This window comes from Salmo trutta, chromosome 19 (assembly GCF_901001165.1).
Source record: "Salmo trutta chromosome 19, fSalTru1.1, whole genome shotgun sequence".
Taxonomy (NCBI): domain Eukaryota; kingdom Metazoa; phylum Chordata; class Actinopteri; order Salmoniformes; family Salmonidae; genus Salmo; species Salmo trutta.
In genome coordinates, this window is record NC_042975.1 from 55,151,005 (window position 1) to 55,177,005 (window position 26,001).

At 42.7% G+C, this 26,001-nt stretch overlaps 1 protein-coding gene across 4 annotated transcripts in view; it reads right to left on the reverse strand.

Annotated features, from left to right (window-relative positions):
* stim1b (stromal interaction molecule 1b) overlaps positions 1-26,001 on the reverse strand; it is a 103,985-nt gene that overhangs the window by 76,240 nt on the left and 1,744 nt on the right. For 3 of the 4 annotated variants that reach the window (XM_029701784.1, XM_029701782.1, XM_029701783.1), the window contains exon 2: positions 20,933-21,057. The exons of the other annotated variant lie outside the window; for it this stretch is intronic. In XM_029701784.1, the coding sequence (XP_029557644.1) occupies positions 20,933-21,053 (121 nt within the window). In that variant the 5' untranslated portion in view covers positions 21,054-21,057. The remainder of the gene's footprint in view (positions 1-20,932; positions 21,058-26,001) is intronic. 4 annotated transcript variants of the gene reach the window in all.

The following is a 26,001-nucleotide window of genomic DNA, read 5'->3' on the forward strand; positions in this document are numbered from 1 at the left end:
ACTGCGGATATAGATACTTTGTACCTGTTTTCTCCAGCATCTTCATAAGGTCCTTTGCTGTTGATCTGGGATCGATTTGCACGTTTTGCACCAAAGTATGTTCATCTCTAGGAGACAGAACGCGTCTCCTTCCAGAGCGGTAAGACGGCTGCGTGGTCCCATGGTGTTTATACTTGCGTACTATTGTTTGTACAGATGAACGTTGTACCTTCAGGCGTTTGGAAATTGCTCCCAAGGATGAAGCAGACTTGTGGAGGTCTACAGTTTATTTTCTGAGGTCTTGGCTGATTTCTTTTGATTTTCCCATGATGTCAAGCAAAGAGTCACTGAGTTTGAAGGTAGAGCTTGAAAAACATTCAAAGGCATAGTCAACTTAGTGTATGTAAACTTCTGACCCACTGGAATTGTGATACAGTGAATTATAAGTGAAATAATCTGTCTGTAAACAATTGTTGGAAAAATTACTTGTGTCATGCACAAAGTAGATGTCCTAACCGACTTGCCAAAACTATAGTTTGTTAACAAGACATTTGTGGAGTGGTTGAAAAATGAGTTGTAATGACTCCAACCTAAGTGTATGTAAACTTCCGACTTCAACTGTATATATACAGTGTTGTAACGATGTGCAAATGGTTAAAGTACAAAAGGGAAAATAAGTGTTTGTTCTTCACTGGTTGCCCTTTTGTTGTTGCAACAGGTCACAAATCTTGCTGCTGTGACGGCACACTGTGGTATTTTACCCACTAGATATTGGAGTTTATCAAAATCGGGTTTGTTTTCGAATTCTTTGTGGGTCTGTGTAATCTGAGGGAAATATGTGTTTCTAATATGGTCATACATTTGGCAGGAGGTTAGGAAGTGCAGCTCAGTTTCCACCTCATTTTGTGGGCAGTGTGCACATAGCCTGTCTTCTCTTGAGAGCCAGGTCTGCCTACTGCGGCCTTTCTTAATAGCAAGGCTATGCTCACTGAGTCTGTACATAGTCAAAGCTTTCCTTAAGTTTTGGTCAGACACAGTGATCAGGTATTCTGCCACTGTGTACTCTCTGTTTAGGGCCAAATAGCATTCTAGTTTGCTCAGTTTTTTTGTTGATTCTTTCCAATGTGTCAAGTAATTATCTTTTTGTTTTCTCATGATTTGGTTGGGTCTAATTGTGTTGCTGTCCTGGGGCTCTGTGGGGTCTGTTTGTGTTGTGAACAGAGCCCCAGGACCAGCTTGCTTAGGGGACTTTTCTCCAGGTTCATCTCTCTGTAGGTAATGGCTTTGATATGTAAGGTTTGGGAATCGCTTCCTTTTAGGTTGTTGTACAATTTAACGGCTCTTTACTGGATTTTGATAATTAGCGGGTATCGGCCTAATTCTGCTCTGCATGCATTATTTGGTGTTTTATGCTGATACATAGAGGATAATTTTGCAGAATTCTGCATGCAGTCTCAATTTGGTGTTTGTACCATTTTGTGAATTCTTGGTTGGTGAGCGGACCCCAGACCTCACAACCATAAAGGGCAATGGGTTCTATAACTGATTTAAGTATTTTTAGCCAGATCCTTGGTATGTCGAATTTGATGTTCCTTTTGATGGCATAGAAGGCCCTTCTTGCCTTGTCACTCAGATCGTTCACAGCTTTGTGGAAGTTACCTGTGACGCTGATGTTTAGGCCAAGGTATGCATTGTTTTTGTGTGCTCTAGGGAATGGTATCTAGATGATATTTGTGGTTCTGGCGACTGGACCTTTTTTGGAATACCATTATTTTGGTCTTACTGAGATGTACTGTCAGGGCCCAGTTCTGGCAGAATCTGTGCAGAAGATCTAGGTTCTGCTGTAGGCCCTCCTTGGTTGGTGACAGAAGCACCAGATCATCAGCAAACAGAAGACATTAGAATTCAGATTCTCTCTCTCACACAGTGCATGCTGGGAGTTTTTTGGAGTTTGAGTGTTTGGTTTGGAGGGCTCTGTCCTAACTTATTTTCTTGATTCTCTCCTTGGTCTTTCTTTTAATTTTTATTTTCTATGGTGGAGGGTTAATGCACTGTATGTTTTACCGGTACCCTCAGTTTTTTCAAAGTTAGGGTGGAAGAGGACAGAGTTTTAGTTTCCTGGGGTTTGGAAGGTGTGGTGTGCGCGATGGCTTCTCAGCCTAGCGTGGAGGAGACGCTATCGATACGGCATGGATTCAGGTGTGTTCCTGAGAATGGAGTTAAGGTGGAGGAGGTTCTGCTCGCGGTCGGTGAACAGGAAGGAGCTGAATTTATACATTCCGCTTCCAGAATGAACAAAGTGATGGTTGTGTTCATGAAAAGAGCTAATTTGGTGGGTAGGTTCATTGCTAGTGGAATATTTGTAAGGGGTGTATTGGTGCCAATTTCTTCTCTTTCTACCCCTTTGACCAGGGTGGTAGTTGCAAATTTGCCTCCGTTTATTACGGATGATCAATCAGGAAAGAGCTGAGTCGGGAGGTTTTCGGGCAGACGCCATGAGAACAAGTTTTTCGTGATTGAGCGTCCCTGTACACAATATGTCTGGTCCTTGTGTACTGTGGAGTCCAGATGGGACTTCAGTCTGTTAGAGAGGACCTTGGAAAATATCTTGTAGTCCGCACAGAGCAATGCCACAGCCCTCCAGTTCTTAAGTTCACACAAGTCACCAATTTTTGGCAGGAGAGTCAGAGCCACCCGACGGCAACTCTCCTACCCCGACGCATTCACGCAACACGCAAAAGAAATCCAGTCCAATTGTATATTTTTTTAACTCCACTGGGAGTCCATCGACCCCCGGTGCACGGTCGGGGGCATCTGGGTTACAGCCTCTGCCAGTTCATGGGAGAACAGAGGAATGTCCATTTCATCCTTCTGTGCCAGAGAGAGCTTAGGGAGTTCTGCAAACAAGACCGGAGCACACATATGATCACACAGTTCTGCCCTGTACAACTCCATATAAAACTCCACATTCCCCTCCCGCATCTCCCCACCACAGAGGTCACCCTCCCATCAGACAGCCGTAGACAATGCATAAGCTTGGCTTCACTGCTGTGTCTTTCCAACCAAAGAATAAGGAGCTGGGAGCGTCCATCTCCTTGAGTATGGAGAACCTAGCTCTTACAAGTGCTCCCTTTGCTTTAACCTGGAAAGAACTGCCCAGGTCCCTATGTAATTCAGCTAAATTAGCCTGGAGGCCTACATTGCCTTGCCCCACCATCTCTATCTCCATCTCACTAATACTGCGCTCAAGTTCCCCCAATACTCTCCTAGCCTCTGAGGATGAGAGAGCTGTGTACTGTTGACAGAAAAGCCACATTTTGACTTTCCCCACATCCCACCATTGAGTCAGAGACTCAAACTCCTCTCTTTGTTACCCCCACCTTTCCCCAAAAAATCTGGAAACCTGAGCAAAAAGTAGCATCTTGTAAGAGCTTTACATTAAACTTCCAATAGGATGCCTGCCGAGGCCCTGGTGAAATAGACAGCCGAGCCATGGTTATGTGGTGATCCAAACAACCCACCGGGAGAATGGTAGCGCCCAACAGCCTATTGTTCTGATTCCTGGACATGTAAAAACTATCAAGTTGGGCTGCACTCACTCTAGCCCCAAATACCTTAACCCATGTACACTGTCTTGTGTCAGGATGTCTAGTTCTCCAAACATCCACTAGGTCGAACTGATTAATAATGATGTCTCTTAACACTCCCACTGACCCTGAATGAGGCTCTTCCCCATTTCTGTCTTTCGTAAAATCCAGCAGATCTCTCAGACTTCTCCTCTGCGGTCCTGAGGGCCTGGCTGCTAAGGCCCACATGAGAAGGGGGTGTGGGGCCAGGGCTGTGAGTGTGGGAGGAGCCCATCTTCCACAACCCAGACATCCCTCTGATATTTGTTCAGTCGGCCACCCTGCAGAGGCGCCTGATGGCAGAAGGCTTACTAAGGCTTGGTGACCTGCGACTGCTGGGAGAGGATGGGTGGAAAACCATGCAAGTCCTGGCACAACAAACAGGAATAACGTCTCTTAGGCTGCTGGAGAGATTCCTGGAGGTCAATGAGGCACTGTCAGTAAGGGGGGTGTTTGAGCGGCCAAGGGGGGAGGGGCCACCAATGATTCCACCACTGCAGGTGACTGCAGAGACTGGGGACTGGCAAGGGGGTCTGGAGGACTTAGATTTTAACACTCAGAGTCTGGGGGAGTTTGAGTGGGTGGGTTGTAAAGCCCTCTACAACCTCTGCATTAAGGTAAGGAACATTAGGAGCCTAACAGGAGTGAAGGCCCTTCAGTGGCAGGTGGTATGTGAGGCGGAGAGTATGGTGGGTTTTAGATGGAGGGGGCTCTACAAACCTCCAGTACAAAAGAGACCAGGGGACCTCCAGTGGAGGGTTCTACATGGAGCCATGGCCACTAACAGCTGGTTGGCACGGGTTGCACCGGGAGTCAGACATGGGTGTCCTTTCCGTGCTATGAGTGAAACTGTGATTCATGTCTTTTCTGTGTGCACCAGGTTAATGCCATTAATGTCTCTTTTGGAATATCTGTGTGAGAGGTTGGGGGTGGAGTTTACTGATGGGATGTTTATAATGGGATACAGGTATTCAAATAAGGAGAAGGCCAAATGTGTGTTGTTGAATTTTCTATTTTCTCAGGCAAAGTTGGATATTTGGCTAACAAGGAGGAACAGCATCAAAGGTGGGGGATAACAGACCCTTTACTATTATGAAAATGATCACAACTATTTCATCGTAATGTTACATCTTTGAAAACAGATCTGCAGCCTGCCGTGCCCTTAGCTAGCTACGTGCTTTAGAAGGACTAGAGGATGTACAGTACCTTCAGAAAGTACTCACACCCCTTGACTTTTTCCACATTTTGTTGTGTAACAGCCTGAATTTAAAGTGGATTAAATTGAGATTTTTTTGTCACGGGCCTACACACAATAACCCACAATGTCAGTTGAATTGTTTTTCGAAATGTTACAAATTATTTAAAAATGAAAAGCTGAAATGTCTTCAGTCAATAAGTATTCAACCCCATTGTTATGGCAAGTCTAAATAAGTTCAGGAGTAAACATTTGCTGAATAAGTCACATAAGTTGCAATAATAGTTTTTAACATGATTTTTTTTTAATAACTACCTCATCTCTGTACCCCACACATACAATTATCTGTAAAGTCCCTCAATCGAACAGTGCATTTCAGACACAGATTCACCACAAAGACCAGGGAGGTTTTCCAATGCCTTGCAAAGAAAGGAACCTATTGATAGGTAAAAATTAAAAAGCAGACATTGAATATCCCTTTGAGCATGGTGAAGTTATTAATTACACTTTGGATGGTGTAGCAATACACACAATCACTACAAAATAGAGGTGACCTTCCTAACTCAGTTGCCAGAGAGGAAGAAAACTGAGGATGGATGAACAACATTGTAGTTACTCCACAATATTAACCTTATTGACAGAGTGCAAAGAAGGAAACCTGTGCAGAATACAAATATTCCAAAACATGCCTCCTGTTTGCAACATGGCACTAAAGAAATACTGCAAAAAATTTGGCAAAGCAATTCACTTTTATCCTGAATACAACTTTTTTATGTTTGGGGCAAAACCAATTTGTACACATTGCTGAGTATGCTTGTAATCGTTTAGGACTGGGGAGTTTTTCAGGATAAAAGAAGAAACATAATGGAGCTAAGCACAGGCAAAATCCTAGAGGAAAACCTGGTTCAGTCTGCTTTCCACCAGACACTGGGAGATTAATTGACTGTTCAGCAAGATAATAACCTAAAACAGAAGTCCAAATCTACACTGGAGTTGCTTAATAGTGAATGTTCCTGAGTGGCCTTGTTACAGGTTTGACTTAAATCTATGGCAAGACTTGATAATGGTTGCCTAGCAATGATCAACAACCAATTTGACAGAGCTTGAAGAATTTTGAAAAGAATAATGGGCAAATGTTGTACAATTCAGGTGCGCAAAGCTCGTAGACTTACAGACAGTTGTAATCGCTGCCAAAGGTACTTCTAAAAAGTATTGACTCAGTGGTGTGAATACTTATGTAAATTAGATATTTCTGTATTTCATTTTCAAAAATGTTGCTAACATTTCTAAAAACATGTCTTCACTTTGTCATTATGGGGTATTGTGTGTAGATGGTTGAGAAAAAGTTTGTATAGTAACCGTAGCTACAGGGAATTAGCTTGCCTTTGAGTGAAAACGTCATATTTAACATTAGCCTAGTTAGCAAGCCAGCTACTTGTTGTAAATACCAGGGCTGGTCTTCAAACTGTTACAGGGTCTAATGACAATACCAAGCATGTAATTCAGTGGCGAACACAGCCAAAGAAAAAAGCATTTTGAGTTGGCCATGTGGCCATAGTTAACTATCTTGCCACTGCACTATGCACTGCCACTAGCTACAGCTAACATTAGTAACGCGGTAGCCTAGCCACATTCCTATTGTCACGTCCTGACCATAGTAAATGTACAAGGTCTGATGACAACACTGCCACTAGCTATAGCTAACATTAGTAACGCGGTAGCCTAGCTACATTCCTCTTGTCACGTCCTGACCATAGTAAATGTACAAGGTCTGATGACAACACTGCCACTAGCTATAGCTAACATTAGTAACGCGGTAGCCTAGCTACATTCCTATTTTCCACAGCGGTGCTGGTCCCAACACTTTTCTTCTAGTTCTCCTGATTTGTCACTCCGGTTTATTTGTGTTAAACTGATTGTAATGTACATGCAATAATAGCTTCTACCTGAACGTTCACAGCCTGAATGGGTTTAGCTAGTTTCATTGCACATAACCTGTTATGATGAAAGTAATGGTAAGCTGCACTCCTTACTGTTTCACCTCAACACTCCAATTTGATAAAATATGTGGTAATCTAGCTATCTACAGAAATCTCACACAACTCTACTTTGCTCATGTTTTGGTTAATGTTTTACTTCATCTTATGCCTTTTCAGGATCTACGTGAAGGAGTGTGAGCTGGAGAGACATCTGTCACCTGCATGGGTGAAAAAGAGGTGGGAGAACCATAAGCAAAAATACACGTTATCTTGACATGTGTTGCTGTGCTGTACTTGGCTAATGAAGTGAACCTTTTCTCTGAGAGCAAAAAACACTTTCCCATCTATTTCTTATGCTTCACCAGTACATTCATGTAAGTGTGAATATATACATGTTAGAAAGGTGCAACTATTCCAGAGAAATGTAATTGGCATAATACCTTTTACAGGCCTTTACATGTAGTATGTTTGATTCTGAAAGCTATTCTTTTCAATTTTTTTCAGGAGTTCAAAGCTTCTTCCATTGGAGTCAGAGGTTGCCACTCCATCATCAGCCCACCGGTCATCTCCTCCACTCCCTCTCAGAAGGGTCCAGATGTGGAGGCAGGAGAAGTAGGTGACTGCCAGGGAGGCACGCCTTAGTGACCATTTTAGAGGCCATGATTAAGAAGTAGTTTTATGTATTTTGTTTCAAGGTGAAACAGCAACGAGTGCAGCTTAGCATTACTTTCACCATAACAGGTTATGTGCAATGAAACTAGCTGGCTAGATAACTAGGCTAACTTTAAATAGGAAGTTGTCGCTCAACAGCAAGTAACCGTGTAGCTAATGTTACTGTTCGAACAGTTATAACTTGTAGTCCTACTAAAGCACATAGCTAGCTAAAGGCAGTCATAATCCTTTTAAGGAGAACAAAAACAACTTACATTTGAACACTACCACAGAAGCTTTGTTATTCGCTATCTACCAAGTTGATTTGTCCGTGTGTGTGTGTGTGTGTGTGCCTGTGTTGCTTGCACACGCGTGTTGCTGTACTGCACTACTCATATATCCGTGACATAACCAGCGTCAAATACAGTTCCCCCACACTGGCACTCCCATCCCGTAGTTAAACTCCTAGCTAAGTGGCTAGAAACCTTCATACCGGATTATGTAGTGTTTACATAGCTAATAAGTAGCTCTTATGAAGGGTCTAAGGCAAACTGTGAGTGATATTGTTTAGCTATAGCTGTGAGGGGTGGATAGGACTCTGCTTCTACTCAGGGAGATGGACAGGCAGTAGGATTCCTGCAGTGATGGGCTGCATCCCAAATGGCACTATATTACCTACATAGTACACTACTTTTTACCAGAGCCCTATGGCCATATAGGAAATAGGGTGCCATTTGAGGAGCAACCATTGACTGTAGCAGAGCATTCAGACAGCAGAGGTAAATATTAGGATTAGTTTCCACCAGAGCAGAGCAGGGCTTTGTACCAAATAGCACCCTATTCCCTTTATAGTGCAATGTAGCAAACAAAGGTTCAATCAGTAAGACTGGTCTGAATGCTCATTTAAATTCATCCAGTAATAGTGCTGAACGATTAACCAACATTTCACATTTTTGTTTTGTTATTAAACAACTAATTGACTGACGTCGGATCAAATACTTGAATTCCATTTAGTTTGTTTTTTTGTGAGCCCATTCACAAAATAAATCAATAACTATGTGGGACACTGGGATGAAGGGAGATTCAACCTAGCTCAGTGCAGAAACGTGGTAATTAACTACAATGACCATATTCCATTGCGCCAGTTTTTTTCCGGCTCATATGGATCAGATGAAGAGGTGAAGCGAGAGGTTTCACTCTCGCCAAAATCTGTCCAAAATAAGCCCAATATGTTTCTATGGGTTTCTTTTGGAAGTAGTGCACTGTAAAGGGAATATGGTACTGGTCTCTGGTTAAAAGTAGTGCACGGTAAAGGGAATAGGGTACTGGTCTCTGGTTAAAAGTAGTGCACGGTAAAGGGAATAGGGTACTGGTCTCTGGTTAAAAGTAGTGCACTATAAAGGGAATATGGTACTGGTCTCTGGTTAAAAGTAGTGCACGGTAAAGGGAATAGGGTACTGGTCTCTGGTTAAAAGTAGTGCACTGTAAAGGGAATATGGTACTGGGCTCAGGTTAAAAGTAGTGCACTGTAAAGGGAATAGGGTACTGTTCTCTGGTTAAAAGTAGTGCACTGTAAAGGGAATAGGGTACTGGTCTCTGGTTAAAAGTAGTGCACTATAAAGGGAATAGGGTACTGGTCTCTGGTTAAAAGTAGTGCACTGTAAAGGGAATAGGGTACTGGTCTCTGGTTAAAAGTAGTGCACTGTAAAGGGAATAGGGTACTGGGCTCTGGTTAAAAGTAGTGCACTGTAAAGGGAATATGGTACTGGGCTCAGGTTAAAAGTAGTGCACTGTAAAGGGAATAGGGTACTGTTCTCTGGTTAAAAGTAGTGCACTATAAAGGGAATAGGGTACTGGTCTCTGGTTAAAAGTAGTGCACTGTAAAGGGAATAGGGTACTGGTCTCTGGTTAAAAGTAGTGCACTGTAAAGGGAATAGGGTACTGGGCTCTGGTTAAAAGTAGTGCACTGTAAAGGGAATATGGTACTGGGCTCAGGTTAAAAGTAGTGCACTATAAAGGGAATATGATACTGGGCTCAGGTTAAAAGTAGTGCACAATAAAAAGGGAAAAGTGTGCCATTTGGGACACTCACCATAACACTTCAGACAGTTGTCTTCATCACATCTTTCCTTTCCCATCACATACTCCTCCATCATGGTAGAGTGGAGTCTATTTCAGTCCCACAGAACTTCCTGTAGCAGCGTCACCACATGTCAGAAACCAGGAAACTGTGGTGGTGAGAAACACAGAGCCTCCCACACTATCTCTCCAGCGTCGCTAGATACCCGCACGCACGCCAGACCCACGCACACACACACACACACAATGCATGCATATACACACACGAAGACACACAAAAAAACTTGACGAGCCACAGACTGAAAGATACTAATGATGAGGAAGAGTCATTGGTCTTCTTTACTGAAGTCAAGAATGAGAGTACAATAGAGACCAGTGCCGTTTCAGATGAGGGAGGACAATCTTTTATTTTTTTCATGAGCATGGCCTTATTTCTATTACAGCATATTGGATGACTGTCCTTCATATTCCATTCACCCAGTTCAATGTAACATCGATGGATTTAGGATACTGTCATTCATATTCGCCCAGTTCAATGTAACATCGATGGGTTTAGGATACTGCCATTCATATTCCATTCACCCAGTTCAATGTAACAGTGATAGGTTTAGGTTACTGTCATTCATATTCACCTAGTTCAATGTAACAGTGATGGGTTTAGGTTACTGTCATTCATATTCCATTCACCCAGTTCAATGTAACAGTGATGGATTTAGGAAACTGTCATTCATATTCCATTCACCCAGTTCAATGTAACAGTGATGGGTTTAGGTTACTGTCATTCATATTCACCTAGTTCAATGTAACAGTGATACGTTTAGGTTACTGTCATTCATATTCCATTCACCCAGTTCAATGTAACAGTGATAGGTTTAGGTTACTGTCATTCATATTCACCTAGTTCAATGTAACAGTGATAGGTTTAGGATACTGTCATTCATATTCCATTCACCCAGTTCAATGTAACAGTGATAGGTTTAGGTTACTGTCATTCATATTCACCCAGTTCAATATAACAGTGATAGGTTTAGGTTACTGTCATTCATATTCCATTCACCCAGTTCAATGTAACAGTGATGGGTTTAGGATATTGTCATTCATATTCACCCAGTTCAATGTAACAGTGATAGTAACCTAAACCTGTCATTCATATTCCATTCACCCAGTTCAATGTAACAGTGATGGGTTTAGGTTACTGTCATTCATATTCACCCAGTTCAATGTAACAGTGATACGTTTAGGTTACTGTCATTCATATTCCATTCACCCAGTTCAATGTAACAGTGATGGGTTTAGGTTACTGTCATTCATATTCACCCAGTTCAATGTAACAGTGATATGTTTAGGTTACTGTCATTCATATTCCATTCACCCAGTTCAATGTAACAGTGATAGGTTTAGGTTACTACATCATACCAAAATGTTCCCTATACCCAGTGGCGGATTTAAGTATAGGCGACAAGGGCAGCTGCCCAGGGTGGCACCTTGCCGGGGGCGCACCATTACGGAATGGTGACAGGTGCGTGATCGGTTTTCTATCACTCATTTGCACGTCTCGTCAATGATATCATGTCACCGTGTGGGAATGTGGGTCAATTAACCTTGTCGGAGTGGGCGCCCTGATTCTAGTTTGTGAGCTAGGCAGGCTACTGCCTGGAAGGTCTCCCAGGTGGGGAGGGGGGGCGGGGGTAGGTTGACCTCAGGTCTCCCCACTGGAAGCCCGAGGTAGGGGGGCGGGGGTAGGTTGACCTCTGGTCTCCCCACTGGAAGCCCGAGCGGGGGAATCTATGAAATAGCGCACCTCTAACTTTGTACAGTTCTAATGCAATTAGTAAAATCAGTCACACTACGAAATGCTACCAAATAAACCACAATTCATTCACAATACTGTGAATATATAGTTTCACAGACATATTCTTGCATTTTTTTCTGGTTTGTGTGAAATCGTTAAGAATAATATAAAACCAGTCTGCACACCACCGAGGTGAATTGGTTTAGTCTTGACTCTTGGTTGACAGTGTTGGGGGATGGGTAATGTATTAATGCTCGAGTGCCAAATCAACACAAATTTGTGTCTATTTGTCTTTGTTACATTTACATTTTACATTTACGTCATTTAGCAGACTCTCTTATCCAGAGCGACTTACAAATTGGTGCATTCACCTTATGATCTTATTTATTTTGAGTCTTATTTTTTTATGTATTTTTAAATTTATATAGTTTTAAATGTTATGATTATTTCTTTGTGTTGTTCCAAATCTCTGAATAAAAATTACAGTTAGTGCAGAATGGTGCTTTTATTTTTGGCGGGGGGTAGTTTTAAACAGTTTTAAACAAATTAAGCTAGAACCACCGCTGCCTATACCCATCATGAGGTTGCTACAACATAAGTGCACAGGTTGAGAGAAAAAAGTGACAAATTGACAGACAGTGACACATTCAATGCACACTCTTGCCTGAATCTAGCTGAATTAGGGTGTAATCATCAGTCCAACAGTTGTAAACTAGTGTTTCAATTGGACAAATGTAGATATGTTAATCACCATTTCGTTCAGTTTGCTTCCATTTTTTCAACAGAATTGGCGGAATGAATATACCCCTGATCACTCGTAAACACAGTTCACTTTCATAACAGCCAAGTTGTATTCCTTCTCGCATCTATGCGCTCTCCTCCTCTCACCTTGTCCCTTCGCTTGTGGACTGCATTGCACAACACATCAGCTCTGTGACCAGGTGAAAAAACCTTTCCAAGCCAAACCATATCATAACCACTACACACAGCCTACATCGTTGTCACCATATTAGCTAAAGTAACGTCATAGTCAGCTAGCTAATAGAAATAACACGTTAGTAAACCTGCTACAATCATGCAGTAATGTTACAGTGTACAGTCAGTAAGCAGTTACACTGGCAGGCCCGGTGGCAATACATTTGTAAAAAAAGCTTCCCTTGACTTGGAAAAGTTCCAGTGTTGTGTTGGAAAGTCATAGCCAGCTAGCTAACATAGCATCCCTCTGTTTGAGCAGGTTGTTTGAGTAGGCTAAATTAGCTAGCTGCATTTACTAGCTAAGTAACTCACACTGAAAAAAAATGAAATCTCTCTCTCTCTTTCTTGTCCTTCATTTTGGAAGAAATTAATTTGTTTTAAAACTGTTCTACTATTGTCTTTCTCTCTCTTTGAGTCAACTATTCACCACATTTTATGTACTGCAGTGCTAGCTAGCTGCAGCTTATGCTTTCAGTACTAGATTCATTCTCGGATCCTTTCATTGGATGGACAACATATCAGTTCATGCTGCAAGAGCTCTGATAGTAATTACTTCCAGAGTACGTCCTCCAACCTATGTAAGTCTATTGATGGGGTGAGAGCCATGAGTCTCCTAGGTTTTGTATTGAAGTCAATGTACCCAGAGGAGGACTGAAGCAAGCTGTCCTCCAGCTACACCATTGTGCTACCCTACACAGTGCTGTTGAGGCTACTGTAGACCTTCATTGCAAAATAATGTGTTTTAATAAATTATTTGGTGACGTGATTATATTTAGTATAGTTTTATCTAAAAAGGATAACTTTTTAAATGTTTTACTTTTTGTATTTTTGTTTACCATAATTTCTGGACTATAAGCCGCAACTTTTTTCCCAGTATTTGAACGTCGCAGCTTAAACAATGACGCGGCTAATATATGGATTTTTCCCGCTTTCAAATTTTTTTCTAAAAAAAAACACATTCTGTGACGTGCTCAGTTTTTTGGCGGCATGAAGCTTTCATTAGACCAATGAAATTGCCGAACGGGTTAAGGTCAAACATATTTTTTGTTTACTGTTTAGATTAAATCGAGCGCTCTCAAACTTCCCATCATTCTGATTACGGTAGTCATTTTGTCACCCTGATTCATGGGGGTACAACAAAGTATTTGCAGCCACTCGACATCAGTGTAAATCGTGTATTTAAGGTGGCGCTCCGTGTTCAGCGGGAGGTTTGGATGACAAGTGGGGAGAAATCCTTCACTAAAACGGGCCGCATGCGAAGAGCAATTTATGGTCAAGTCTGCCAGTGGGTCCTGACAGCGTGGAGCATTGTCAAAAAATCCACTATCATCAACGGGTTTCGAAAGGCTGGCCTGCTGCATGTTGAAGAGGGCTCAGCGGGGGATTTGCCTCCGGATTAAAGTGACGAGAGCGACAATGAAAACGATCCAATATCGGATGAAGCAATTCTGAGGCTATTCAACTCCGACACCGAAGGAGAGGACTTCAGTGGGTTCAGTGCACAGGAGGAGGAAGATAGTGACCAATGACTTTCTTGGTAGGCTACTGTTTACTGCAAATTTTTTATTTTTTGTTACAAGCCGTGTTTCGTTAAAGCCTATTTATTTTTGTTACAAGCCGTGTTTCGTTAAAGCCTATTTATTTTTGTTACAAGCCGTGTTTCGTTAAAGCCTGTGTAAAGTGAATTTGTTTCAATGTACCGGTAGGCACCTGCGGCTTATAGACATGTGCGGCTTATTTATGTTCAAAATAAAAAAACAAATTAAATTCAGTGGGTGCGGCTTATATTCAGGTGCGCTTAATAGTCCGGAAATTACGGTAATTCACTGAGGAGGCTTCACTGATAGAGTCTGCTACTCTCTGTTCTTAATGCTCTTGAATCCAGCAACCAATTTTCTTTCAGAGAGGGCCATTGTGTGTGTGTGTGTGTGTGTGTGTGTGTGTGTGTGTGTGTGTGTGTGTGTGTGTGTGTGTGTGTGTGTGTGTGTGTGTGTGTGTGTGTGTTGTCATGTTTATTTTGGCTATGGATACATACCACTGCAGCACTGACTGCATCGCCGACTATAATTGACTTATGCATGGTTCATTAACTGCAATCTCATCAACACACACGCACACAAAGAGAATGTATGAGAATTTTCTTCAGTTACTGTCACTGCCGTGCATATTCTCCCCCAAGCCGACATCGTGACGACTCAAGAAACTACACTGGACTTAGTGCAAACTGGAGACAGGCTTGGGCGGTAATACAGATTGTCATACCGACCTTGTGCCATACCGGGATATTTGCTGTTTTCAAATCCCACTGATAGCATTGCTAACCTTTTGGATTACAGGGTAACAAGTACATGTAAAATCCAATAGAGAATGCTAACTAAATGCTAACAAATCAAATGTATTTGTCACATACACATGGTTAGCAGGTGTTAATGCAAGTGTAGCGAAATGCTTGTGCTTCTAGTTCCGACCATGCAGTAATATCTAACACGTAATCTAACCTAACAATTTCACAACAACTACCTTATACACACACAAGTGTAGAGGAATGAATACGAACATGTACATATAAATATATAAATGAGTGATGGCCGAACGGCATAGGCAAGATGCAGAAGATGGTATAGAGTACAGTATATACATATGAGATGAGTAATGTAGGGTATGAAATATTATATGAAGTGGCATTGTTTAAAGTGGCTAGTGATACATATGAGATGAGTAATGTAGGGTATGAAAACATATGAAGTGACATTGCTTAAAGTGGCTAGTGATAAATTACATCAAGATGGCAAGATGCAGTAGATGGTATAGAGTACAGTATATACATATGAGATGAGTAATGTAGGGTATGTAAACATTATATGTATAAAGTGGCTAGTGATAAATTGATTACATCAATTTTTCCATTATTAAAGTGGCTGTTGTTGAGTCAGTGTGTTGGCAGCAGCCACTCAATGTTAGTGATGGCTGTTTAACAGTCTGATGGCCTTGAGATAGAAGTTGTTTTTCAGTCTCTCGGTCCCCGCTTTGATGCACCTGTATTGACCTCGCCTTCTGGATCATAGCGGGGTGAACAGGCAGTGGCTCGGGTGGTTGTTGTCCTTAATCTTTTTGGCCTTCCTGTGACATCGGGTGGTGTAGGTGTCCTGGAGGGCAGGTAGTTTGCACCCGGTGATGCGTTGTGCAGACCTCACTACCCTCTGGAGAGCCTTACGGTTATGGGCGGAGCAGCTGCCGTACCAGGCGGTGATACAGCCCGACAGGATGCTCTCGATTGTGCATCTGTAAAAGTTTGTGAGTGTTTTTCTTCAGCCTCCTGAAGTTGAAGAGGCGCTTCTGTGACTTCTTCACCATGCTGTCTGTGTGGGTGGACCATTTCAGTTTGTCCGTGATGTGTACGCCGAGGAACTTAAAACTCTCCACCCTCTCCACTACTGTCCCGTCAATGTAGATAGGGGGCTGCTCCCTCTGCTGTTTCCTGAAGTCCACGATCATCTCCTATGTTTTGTTGACATTGAGTGTGAGGTTATTTCCTGACACCACACTCCGAGGGCCCTCATCTCCTCCCTGTAGGCCGTCTCGTCGTTGTTGTAATCAAGCCTACCACTGTAGTGTCGTCTGCAAACTTGATGATTGAGATGGAGGCGTGCATGGCCACGTAGTCATGGGTGAACAGGGAGTACAGGAGAGGGCTGAGAACGCACCCTTGTGGGGCCCCAGTGTTGAGGATCAGCGGGGTGGAGATGTTGTTACTTACCCTCACCACCTGGGGGCGGCCCGTCAGGAAGTCCAGGACCCAGTTAAACAGGGCGGGGTCGAGACCCAGGGTCTCGAGCTTAATGACGAGTTTGGAGGGTACTATGGTGTTAAATGCTGAGCTGTAATCGATGAACAGCATTCTTACATAGGTATTCCTCTTGTCCAGATGGGTTAGGGCAGTGTGCAGTGTGATGGCGAAAAAAACAACAACTGGTTTTTAGAATTTTTTGCGAATATATTAAAACTAAAGTATTCAGACCCTTTGCTATGAGACTCAAAATTGAACTCAGGTGCATCTGGTTTCTATTGATCATCTTTGAGATGTTTCTACAACTTGATGGGAGTTCACCTGTGGTAAATTCAATTGATTGGATTTTGAAAAGGCACACACCTGTCTATATAAGGTCCCACAGTTGACAGTGCATGTCAGGGCAAAAACCAAGCCATGAGGCATATTTGGAATGCTAAGCCAGACAAAATTAAACGTACCTATTTATATAATGAATATGAGTTTGGGATGGTTAAAATTTTGAAATATTAAAGCTTTAAACCTTCACTCATATATAAGTTATACTTAAATGGTTGTAGACTATTATTCAGAAAGGCTCATCCTTTGTTCAAAAATTGCCTTTTTGCCTTCATACAGATTACAACTTCTCATTTCTGACTAATTGAAAATTAAATTTAGTTTAAAGTATAGCACTTTCTTAAAAAATCCATACAAAGTTGGTTACAATTTCAGTTTTATCCTCCAGAAAAGATAGAACAAATAAACTCAGCAAAAAAGAAACATCCTCTCACTGTCAACTGTGTTTATTTTCAACAAACTTAACATGTGTAAATATTTGTATGGACATAACAAGATTCAACAACTGAGACATAAACTGAACAAGTTCCACAGACATGTGACTAACAGAAATGGAATAATGTGTCCCTGAACAAAGGGGGGTGTCAAAATCAAAAGTAGCAGTCAGTATCTGGTGTGGCCACCAGCTGCATTAAGTACTGCAGTGCATCTCCTCCTCATTGACTGCACCAGATTTGCCTGTTCTTGCTGTGAGATGTTACCCCACTCTTCCACCAAGGCACCTGCAAGTTCCCGGACATTTCTGGGGGGAATGGCCCTAGACCTCACCCTCCGATCCAACAGGTCCCAGACGTGCTCAATGGGATTGAGATCCAGGCTCTTCGCTGGCCATGGTAGAACACTGACATTCCTGTGTTGCAGGAAATCACACACAGAACGAGCAGTATGGCTGGTGGCATTATCATGCTGGAGGGTCATGTCAGGATGAGCCTGCAGGAAGGGTACCACATGAGGCAGGAGGATGTCTTCCCTGTAATGCACAGCGTTGAGATTGCCTGCAATGACAACAAGCTCAGTCCGATGATGCTGTGACACACCACCCCAGACCATGACGGACCATCCACCTCCAAATCGATCCCGCTCCAGAGTACAGGCCTCAGTGTAACGCTCATTCCTTCGACGATAAACGCGAATCCGACCATCACCCCTGGTGAGACAAAACCGAGACTCGTCAGTGAAGAGCAGCAACGGTGGGTTTGTGCCCATAGGCGACATTGTTGCCGATGATGTTTGGTGAGGACCTGCCTTACAACAGGCCTACAAGCCCTCAGTCCAGCCTCTCTCAGCATATTTGGACATTCTGAGCACTGATGGAGGGATTGTGCGTTCCTGGTGTAACTCGGACAGTTGTTGTTGCCATCCTGTACCTGTCCTGCAGGTGTGATGTTCGGTCCTATGCAGGTGTTATTACACATGGTCTGCCACTGCGAGGATGATCAGCTGTCCATCCTGTCTCCCTGTAGCGCCGTCTTAGGCGTCTCACCGTACGGACATGGCAATTTATTGCCCTGGCCACATCTGCAGTCCTCATGCCTCCTTGCAGCATGCCGAAAGGCACGTTCACGCAGATGAGCAGGGACCCTGGGCATCTTTCTTTTTGTGTTTTTCAGAGTCAGTAGAAAGGCCTCTTTAGTGTCCTAAGTTTTCATAACGGTGACCTTAATTGCCTACCGTCTGTAAGCTGTTAGTGTCGTAACAACCGTTCCACAGGTGCACGTTCATTAATTGTTCATGGTTCATTGAACAAGCATGGGAAACAGTGTTTACACCCTTTACAATGAAGATCTGTGAAGTTATTTGGATTGTTACGAATTATCTTTGATAGACAGGGTCCTGAAAAAGGGATGTTTCTTTTTTTGCTGAGTTTATATTTGCCTTTGAAGTTGGAGCACAGCGACTGGCGTTTCCATCAATTAATAAAAGCATTACTTAGCCATATTTTTTTTTCTTCTTCCGGACAATTTAGCCGGCAACAATTTTATTTATCAGCTTTTTATTTAAAAAAATACCGGCCAAAAGCCTGCATTTATCAGCTAACGGAAACTCTGGTGGGAACGTACGTTTTTGGTTTCCTATTGCTTCTGGGAACGAAGCCTGATCGGTAAACCTGAACGTTTTTTTATTGTTCTCAGAATGGAAGTGACATTTTTGCCTGTTAGATAACATTTATTTTTAGGTTGCAGGGAGATTCAGAGAACGTCTTACTATGGTTCCCTAAAATAATTTCTGGGAGGTTTTATTATCGTTCTGAGAATAGAAATTATAGGTTATTTGAAGGTAATTAAATAACGTTCTGAGAACATTTTTCAATAAGACTTTTAATAACTGTTTTGAACCCCAAGCACAGATAGGACACATGGAAATGCATTTGCTTAGGCATTAATCATGTAAACACATTTATTTTTTATTGTGGCATGGCATCAGTGAGATCTGAAACTACGATCTTCTGTTCTTTAGCCATGGAATTAGTCCACTGAACCACCAGGATGGAGCTAGCATGGCATGCTTTTTTAACTCATAAAAAGCTGTTCGTTGTAGTCTATTCAAAACAGACCCCATTTCAAAGTAAACAAGCACTCATTAAGATCATTTGTGGCCAATTAGTGGGCACGGACAGCACACCTGAACACACTTAACAAGATAGGGGATAGAGAGAGGTTTGTTGATTCTGAGAACAGAATGTATATGTTTTTAAATATTTAAATATTTTTTTAAGAATGTTTTCTGAACGTTACTTACAGTTTCTTGTGGTTTTGATGGAAAGTTCTTAACTTCTTTGGGAAAGGGGGCGGTATTTTGACGTCCGGATGAAAAGCATGCCCAAAGTAAACTGCCTGCTACTCAGGCCCAGAAGCTAGGATATGCATATAATTGGTAGATTTGGATAGAACACACTCTAAAGTTTCTAAAACTGTTAAAATAATGTCTGTGAGTATAACAGAACTGAAATGGCAAGCGAAACCCCGAGGACAAACCATCCCCCCCAAAAAATGTCATCCTACCACTGATTTCAATGGCTTGGAACTTTTATAATAGGGCGAAATCATGCCCGATTGCAGTTCCCAGGGCTTCCACTAGATGCCAACAGTCTTTAGAAAGAGTTTCAGGCTGGTTTTTGGAAAAATTTGCCAGAAATTGTAGTTTTTCTAGGTGGCTCCCATTTTGGCTGTAGTGATTCCAAGCGCGTGAATGAGAGCGTGTTCTTTGGTATTTTTCTCCGGTAAAGACAATAACTATTCTCCGTCTTAAATGTATCATTTATTTGCATATTAGGGTACCTAAGGTTTGATTATAAACGTTGATTGACTTGTTTGGATAAGTTTGTTGGTAACGTTTGGGATTCATTTTGTATGCATTTTGAAGGAGGGAAACCGAGTGGATTATTGACTGAAGCGCGCCAGCTAAACTGAGTTTTTATGGATATAAAGAAGGACTTTATCGAACAAAAGGACCATTTGTAATGTAACTGGGACCTTTTGAAGTGCCAACAGAAGAAGTTCTTCAAAGGTAAGGCATATATTATATCGCTATTTCTGACTTTTGTGTCGCAACTCCCTGGTTGAAAATGATTTGTTATGCATTTGTTTGCTGGGCGTTGTCCTCAGATAATCGCATGGTTTGCTTTCGCCGTAAAGCCTTTTTGAAATCTGACATGGCGGTTGGATTAACAACAAGTTAAGCTTTATTTTGATGTATTGCACTTGTGATTTCATGAAAGTTTAATATTTATAGCAATTTAATTTGAATTTGGCGCTCTGCAATTTCACCGGAGGTTTTTGAAATGGGACGCTAGCGCTAATCCACAAGAAGTTAACGTCCTTTGAACTATTTGAGAGCATGACAGTAAATAGAGCCATGAGTAAACCTGTAGGAAACGTTATGCTGAAATTCCCACAGAAGAACGTTGTTTCTTAATGTTCTCTGAACTATGAGATTATTCCAATGTCAAACCAGTTGGAGAACATTCCTATAACATTACCAACATTGAAATTAAATTTACCCATGTTTGCACTTTGAGGAAACGTTCTGTTAAGTGCTAGCTGGGTTTTCAACTGTACATGTCATACATCAACTATGCTATCCCATCCACAACAGTCCAGAAACAGTTTGGTCATCCTGAATGCACCCAAACAGGTCAGTCTTTCACATATCTGAGGGGCCTATAGGCAAGAAATTAGCAGGGAATAGGCAGGGCTACGTTCAAAGGATCTGGGAATCCCAGCAGTCTGCACTACAAAACAACCACAGAACCACTTCCTAACTGTGTCCCAAATGGCACACAATCTCCCCTATAAAGTGAACCACTATTGACCAGGACCCATAGACCCCATAGGGCTCTGGTCAAAAGTAGTGCACTATGTAGGGAATGCGGTGCTCAGTCTGGTCTATGTTATGATGATGTCACTTGCTAGGCCACAATGGGCTGCTCTATGTTGTGTGTTAGATTGCAGAATGCTTTAAAGACCTGAATGCTGCCAAACGCTGCCATCCTAAATGGTATTTACAGAGAGTTTGGCCAGTCAGTCTTACCTGAGGCTCCATTGCCAACCTGCAGATGGATGGGAGAGGCCTGGTTGGTCCTGTCGGACTCGCTCTGACCCCAAAGGCACACACACACCACATACACCGTCACCAGCCACACACACCCCATCCTCCTGAGAAAGAGAGAGAGAGAGAGAGAGAGAGAGAGAGAGAGAGAGAGAGAGAGAGAGAGAGAGCCCCAGGACAGCAACACAATTAGACCCAACCAAATCATGAGAAAACAAAAAGATAATTACTTGACACATTGGAAAGAATCAACAAAGAACCTGAGCAAACTAGAATGCCATATGGCCCTAAACAGAGAGTACACAGTGGCAGAATACCTGACCACTGTGACTGACCCAAACTTAAGGAAAGCTTTGACTATGTACAGACTCAGTGAGCATAGCCTTGCTATTGAGAAAGGCTGTCGTAGGCAGACCTGGCTCTCAAAAGAAGATAGGCTATGTGCACACTGCCCACAAAATGAGGTGGAAACTGAGCTGCACTTCCTGACCTCCTGCCAAATGAATGACCATATTAGAGACACATATTTCCCTCAGATTACAGACCCACAAAGAATTTGGAAACAAACCCAATTTTGATAAACTCCCATATCTATTGCGTGAAACACCACAGTGTGCCATCCCAGCAGCAAGATTTGCAACATGTTGCCACAAGAAAAGGGCAACCGGTGAAGAACAAACACCGTTGTTAATACAACCCATATTTATGTTTATTTATTTTCCCTTTTAACTAGTTGCACATAATATGTTATTATTTTTTGGGATCTTTTGTGAATGTAATGTTTACTGTGAATTTTTTTATTGTTTATTTCACTTTTGTTTATTATCTATATTTCACTTGCTTTGGCAATGTAAACATACACTGCTCAAAAAAATAAAGGGAACACTTAAACAACACAATGTAACTCCAAGTCAATCACACTTGTGTGAAATCAAACTGTCCACTTAGGAAGCATCACTGATTGACAATACATTTCACATGCTGTTGTGCAAATGGAATAGACAACAGGTGGAAATTATAGGCAATTAGCAAGACAGCCCCAATAAAGGAGTGGTTCTGCAGGTGGGGACCACAGATGTTTTGGTCGTTTTGGTCACTTTTGAATGCTGGCGGTGCTTTCACTCTAGTGGTAGCATGAGACGGAGTCTACAACCCACACAAGTGGCTCAGGTAGTACAGCTCATCCAGGATGGCACATCAATGCGAACTGTGGCAAGAAGGTTTGCTGTGTCTGTCAGCGTAGTGTCCAGAGCATGGAGGCGCTACCAGGAGACAGGCCAGTACATCAGGAGACATGGAGGAAGCCGTAGGAGGGCAACAACCCAGCAGCAGGACCGCTACCTCCGCCTTTGTGCAAGGAGGAGCAGGAGAAGCACTGCCAGAGCCCTGCAAAATGACCTCCAGCAGGCCACAAATGTGCATGTGTCTGCTCAAACGGTCAGAAACAGACTCCATGAGAGTGGTATGAGGGCCCGACGTCCACAGGTGAGGGTTGTGCTTACAGCCCAACACCGTGCAGGACGTTTGGCATTTGCCAGAGAACACCAACATTGGCAAATTCGCCACTGGCGCCCTGTGCTCTTCACAGATGAAAGCAGGTTCACACTGAGCACGTGACAGACGTGACAGAGTCTGGAGATGCCATGGAGAACGTTCTGCTGCCTGCAACATCCTCCAGCATGACCGGTTTGGCGGTGGGTCAGTCATGGTGTGGGGTGGCATTTCTTTGGGGGGCCGCACAGCCCTCCATGTGCTCGCCAGAGGTAGCCTGACTGTCATTAGGTACCGAGATGAGATCCTCAGACCCCTTGTGCTGGTGCGGTTGGCCCTGGGTTCCTCCTAATGCAAGACAATGCTAGCCCTCGTGTGGCTGGAGTGTGTCAGCAGTTCCTGCAAGAGGAAGGCATTGATGCTATGGACTGGCCCGCCCGTTCCCCAGACCTGAATCCAATTGAGCACATCTGGGACATCATGTCTCGCTCCATCCACCAACGCCACGTTGCACCACAGACTGTCCAGGAGTTGGCGGATGCTTTAGTCCAGGTCTGGGAGGAGATCCCTCAGGAGACCATCCGCCACCTCATCAGGAGCATGCCCAGCCATTCTAGGGAGGTCATACAGGCACGTGGAGGCCACACACACTCCTGAGCCTCATTTTGACTTGTTTTAAGGACATTACATCAAAGTTGGATCAGCTTGTAGTGTGGTTTTCCACTTTAATTTTGAGTGTGACTCCAAATCCAGACCTCCATGGGTTGATAAATTGGATTTCCATTGATTATTTTTGTGTGATTTTGTTGTCAGCACATTCAACTATGTAAAGAAAAAAGTATTTAATAAGATTATTTCTTTCATTCAGATCTAGGATGTGTTGTTTAAGTGTTCCCTTTATTTTTTTGAGCAGTATATGTTTCCCATGCCAATAAAGCACCTTGAATTTGATTGAATTGAGAGAGAGAGAGATAATATTATCTATCTCTACACCCAGGGCTTTAAATTCATATTTTTAATTGGTAGCACTGGTGCTCCCAACTTAAAAAACTTATGAGCACCACATGAAATGTATGAGCACCAGCAAATTAGATTTTTTTAATTGATTGTGATACAGCCTACTGTATATTGGGCCTATATGAATTATATCTACTTTTGAAGCACATGTGCCCTAGAAACTAATCAAATAAAATGTTATTTGTCACATGCTTCGCAAAAAATGTGTGGAGTGGTTGAAAAGTTTGAATGACTCCAACCTAAGTTTATGTAAACTTCCGACTTCAACTATATGTGAGAATGCTGTTCATTGACTACAGCTCAGCGTTCAACACCATAGTGCCCTCCAAGCTCATCACTAAGCTCAGGACCCTGGGACTGAACACCTCCCTCTGAAACTGGATCCTGGACTTCCTTACGGGCCGCCCCCAAGTGGTGAGGGTAGGCAGCAACACATCCGCCACACTGACCCTCAATACGGGGGCCCCTCAGGGGTGCGTGCTTAGTCCCCTCCTGTACTCCCTGTTCACCGACGACTGCATGGCCGTGCACGACTCCAACATCATCATCATCATTAAGTTTGCTGTCAACACAATGGTTGTTGGCCTGATCACCGATGACGAGGGAGGAGGTCAGTGACCTGGTATTGTGGTGCCAGCAATCTCTCCCTCAAAAGTCAGCAAGACAAGACAAAGGAGCTGATCGTGGACTACAGGAAACGGAGGGCCAAGCACACCCCCATCCACATCGATGGAGCTGTAGTGGAGTGGTTTGAGAGATTCAAGTTCCTCGGTGTTCACATCACCAAGAAATGATCATGGTCCACATACACCAAAACAGTTGTGAAGAAGGTACAATATTGTCTCTTCCCCCTCAGCAGGCTGAACATATTCGGCATGGGCCCTCAATCCTCAAAACGTTATATAGCTGCACCATTGAGAGCATCTTGACTGGCTGCATCACTGCTTGGTATGGTAACTGCTTGGCATTCGACAGCAAGGCGCCACAGAGGGTAGTGCGTACGGCCCCTGCCAACACGGACCTCTATATCACTGGTTTCTCCTTCCATCTGATAGGCTACTTACTAACTCAGGTTGGATCACTGCTTTCTCCTTCCATCTGATAGGCTACTTACTAACTCAGGTTGGATCACTGCTTTCTCCTTCCATCTGATAGGCTACTTCCTAACTCAGGTTGGATCACTGGTTTCTCCTTCCATCTGACATGATGACTCCTTGCTGTCCCCAGTCCACTTTGCCATGCTGCTGCTCCAGTTTCAACTGTTCTGCCTGCGGCTATGGAACGCTGACATGTTCACCGGACGTGCTACCTGTCCCAGACCTGCTGTTTTCAACTCTCTAGAGACAGCAGGAGCGGTAGAGATACTCTCAATGATCGTCTATGAAAAGCCAACTGACATTTACTCTTGAGGTGCTGACTTGTTGCACCCTCGACAACAGTGATTATTATTATTTGACCAATCAAATCAAACTAAAACATATTCAAAGATGACAAAACATGTAATGTGATTTATTTATGAACATTTGAACATCTTGGCCATGTTCTGTTATAATCTCCACCCGGCACAGCCAGAAGAGGACTGGCCACCCCTCAGAGCCTGGTTCCTCTCTAGGTTTCTTCCTAGGTTTTGGCCTTTCTAGGGAGTTTTTCCTAGCCACTGTGCTTCTACACCTGCATTGCTTGCTGTTTGGGGTTTTAGGCTGGGTTTCTGTACAGCACTTTGAGATATCAGCTGATGTAAGAAGGGCTATATAAATACATTTGATTTGATCTATACCAGGCGGTGTCAGGGAAAGGCCCTAACAATTGTCAAAGACTCCAGCCACCCAAGTCATAGACTGTTCTCTCAACTACCACACGACAAGAGGTACCGATGCACCAAGTCTGGAACCAACAGGATCCTGAACAGCTTCTACCCCCAAACCATAAGACTGCTAAATAGTTTACTACTTGAGAAAAAGTTTACAAGTATTTGGTTTTAAACATACTTAAGTATCAAAAGTAAATGTAATTGCTAAAATATACTTAAGTATCAAAAGTACAAATAATTTCACATTCTTTATATTAAGCAAACCAGACGGCACGATTTTCTTGTTTTTTAAGTTTAGGGATAGCCAGGGGCGCACTCCAATACTCAGATATAATTTACAAACGAAGCATTTGTGTTTAGTGAGTCCGCCAGATCAGAGGCAGTAGGGATGACCAGGGATGTTCTCTAGATAAGTGGACCATTTTCCTGTCCTGCTATGCATTTGAAATGTAACTACTTTTGGGAGTCAGGGAAAATGTATGGTGCAAAGAGTACATTATTTTCTTTAGGAATGTAGTGGAGTAAAAGTTGTCAAAAATATAAATAGTAAAGTACAGATACCAAAAAAAACGTAAGTAGTACTTTAAAGTATTTTTACTTAAGTACTTTACACCACTGTTACATTTTTAGTGGATCTTATGGTCGAAAGCTTAAACGTAGCCTAGATATAATTTATAAATCCTGAATTCATTAGATTATTCCCGACTGTTTGAAATGCAGTGTACTGACCTTT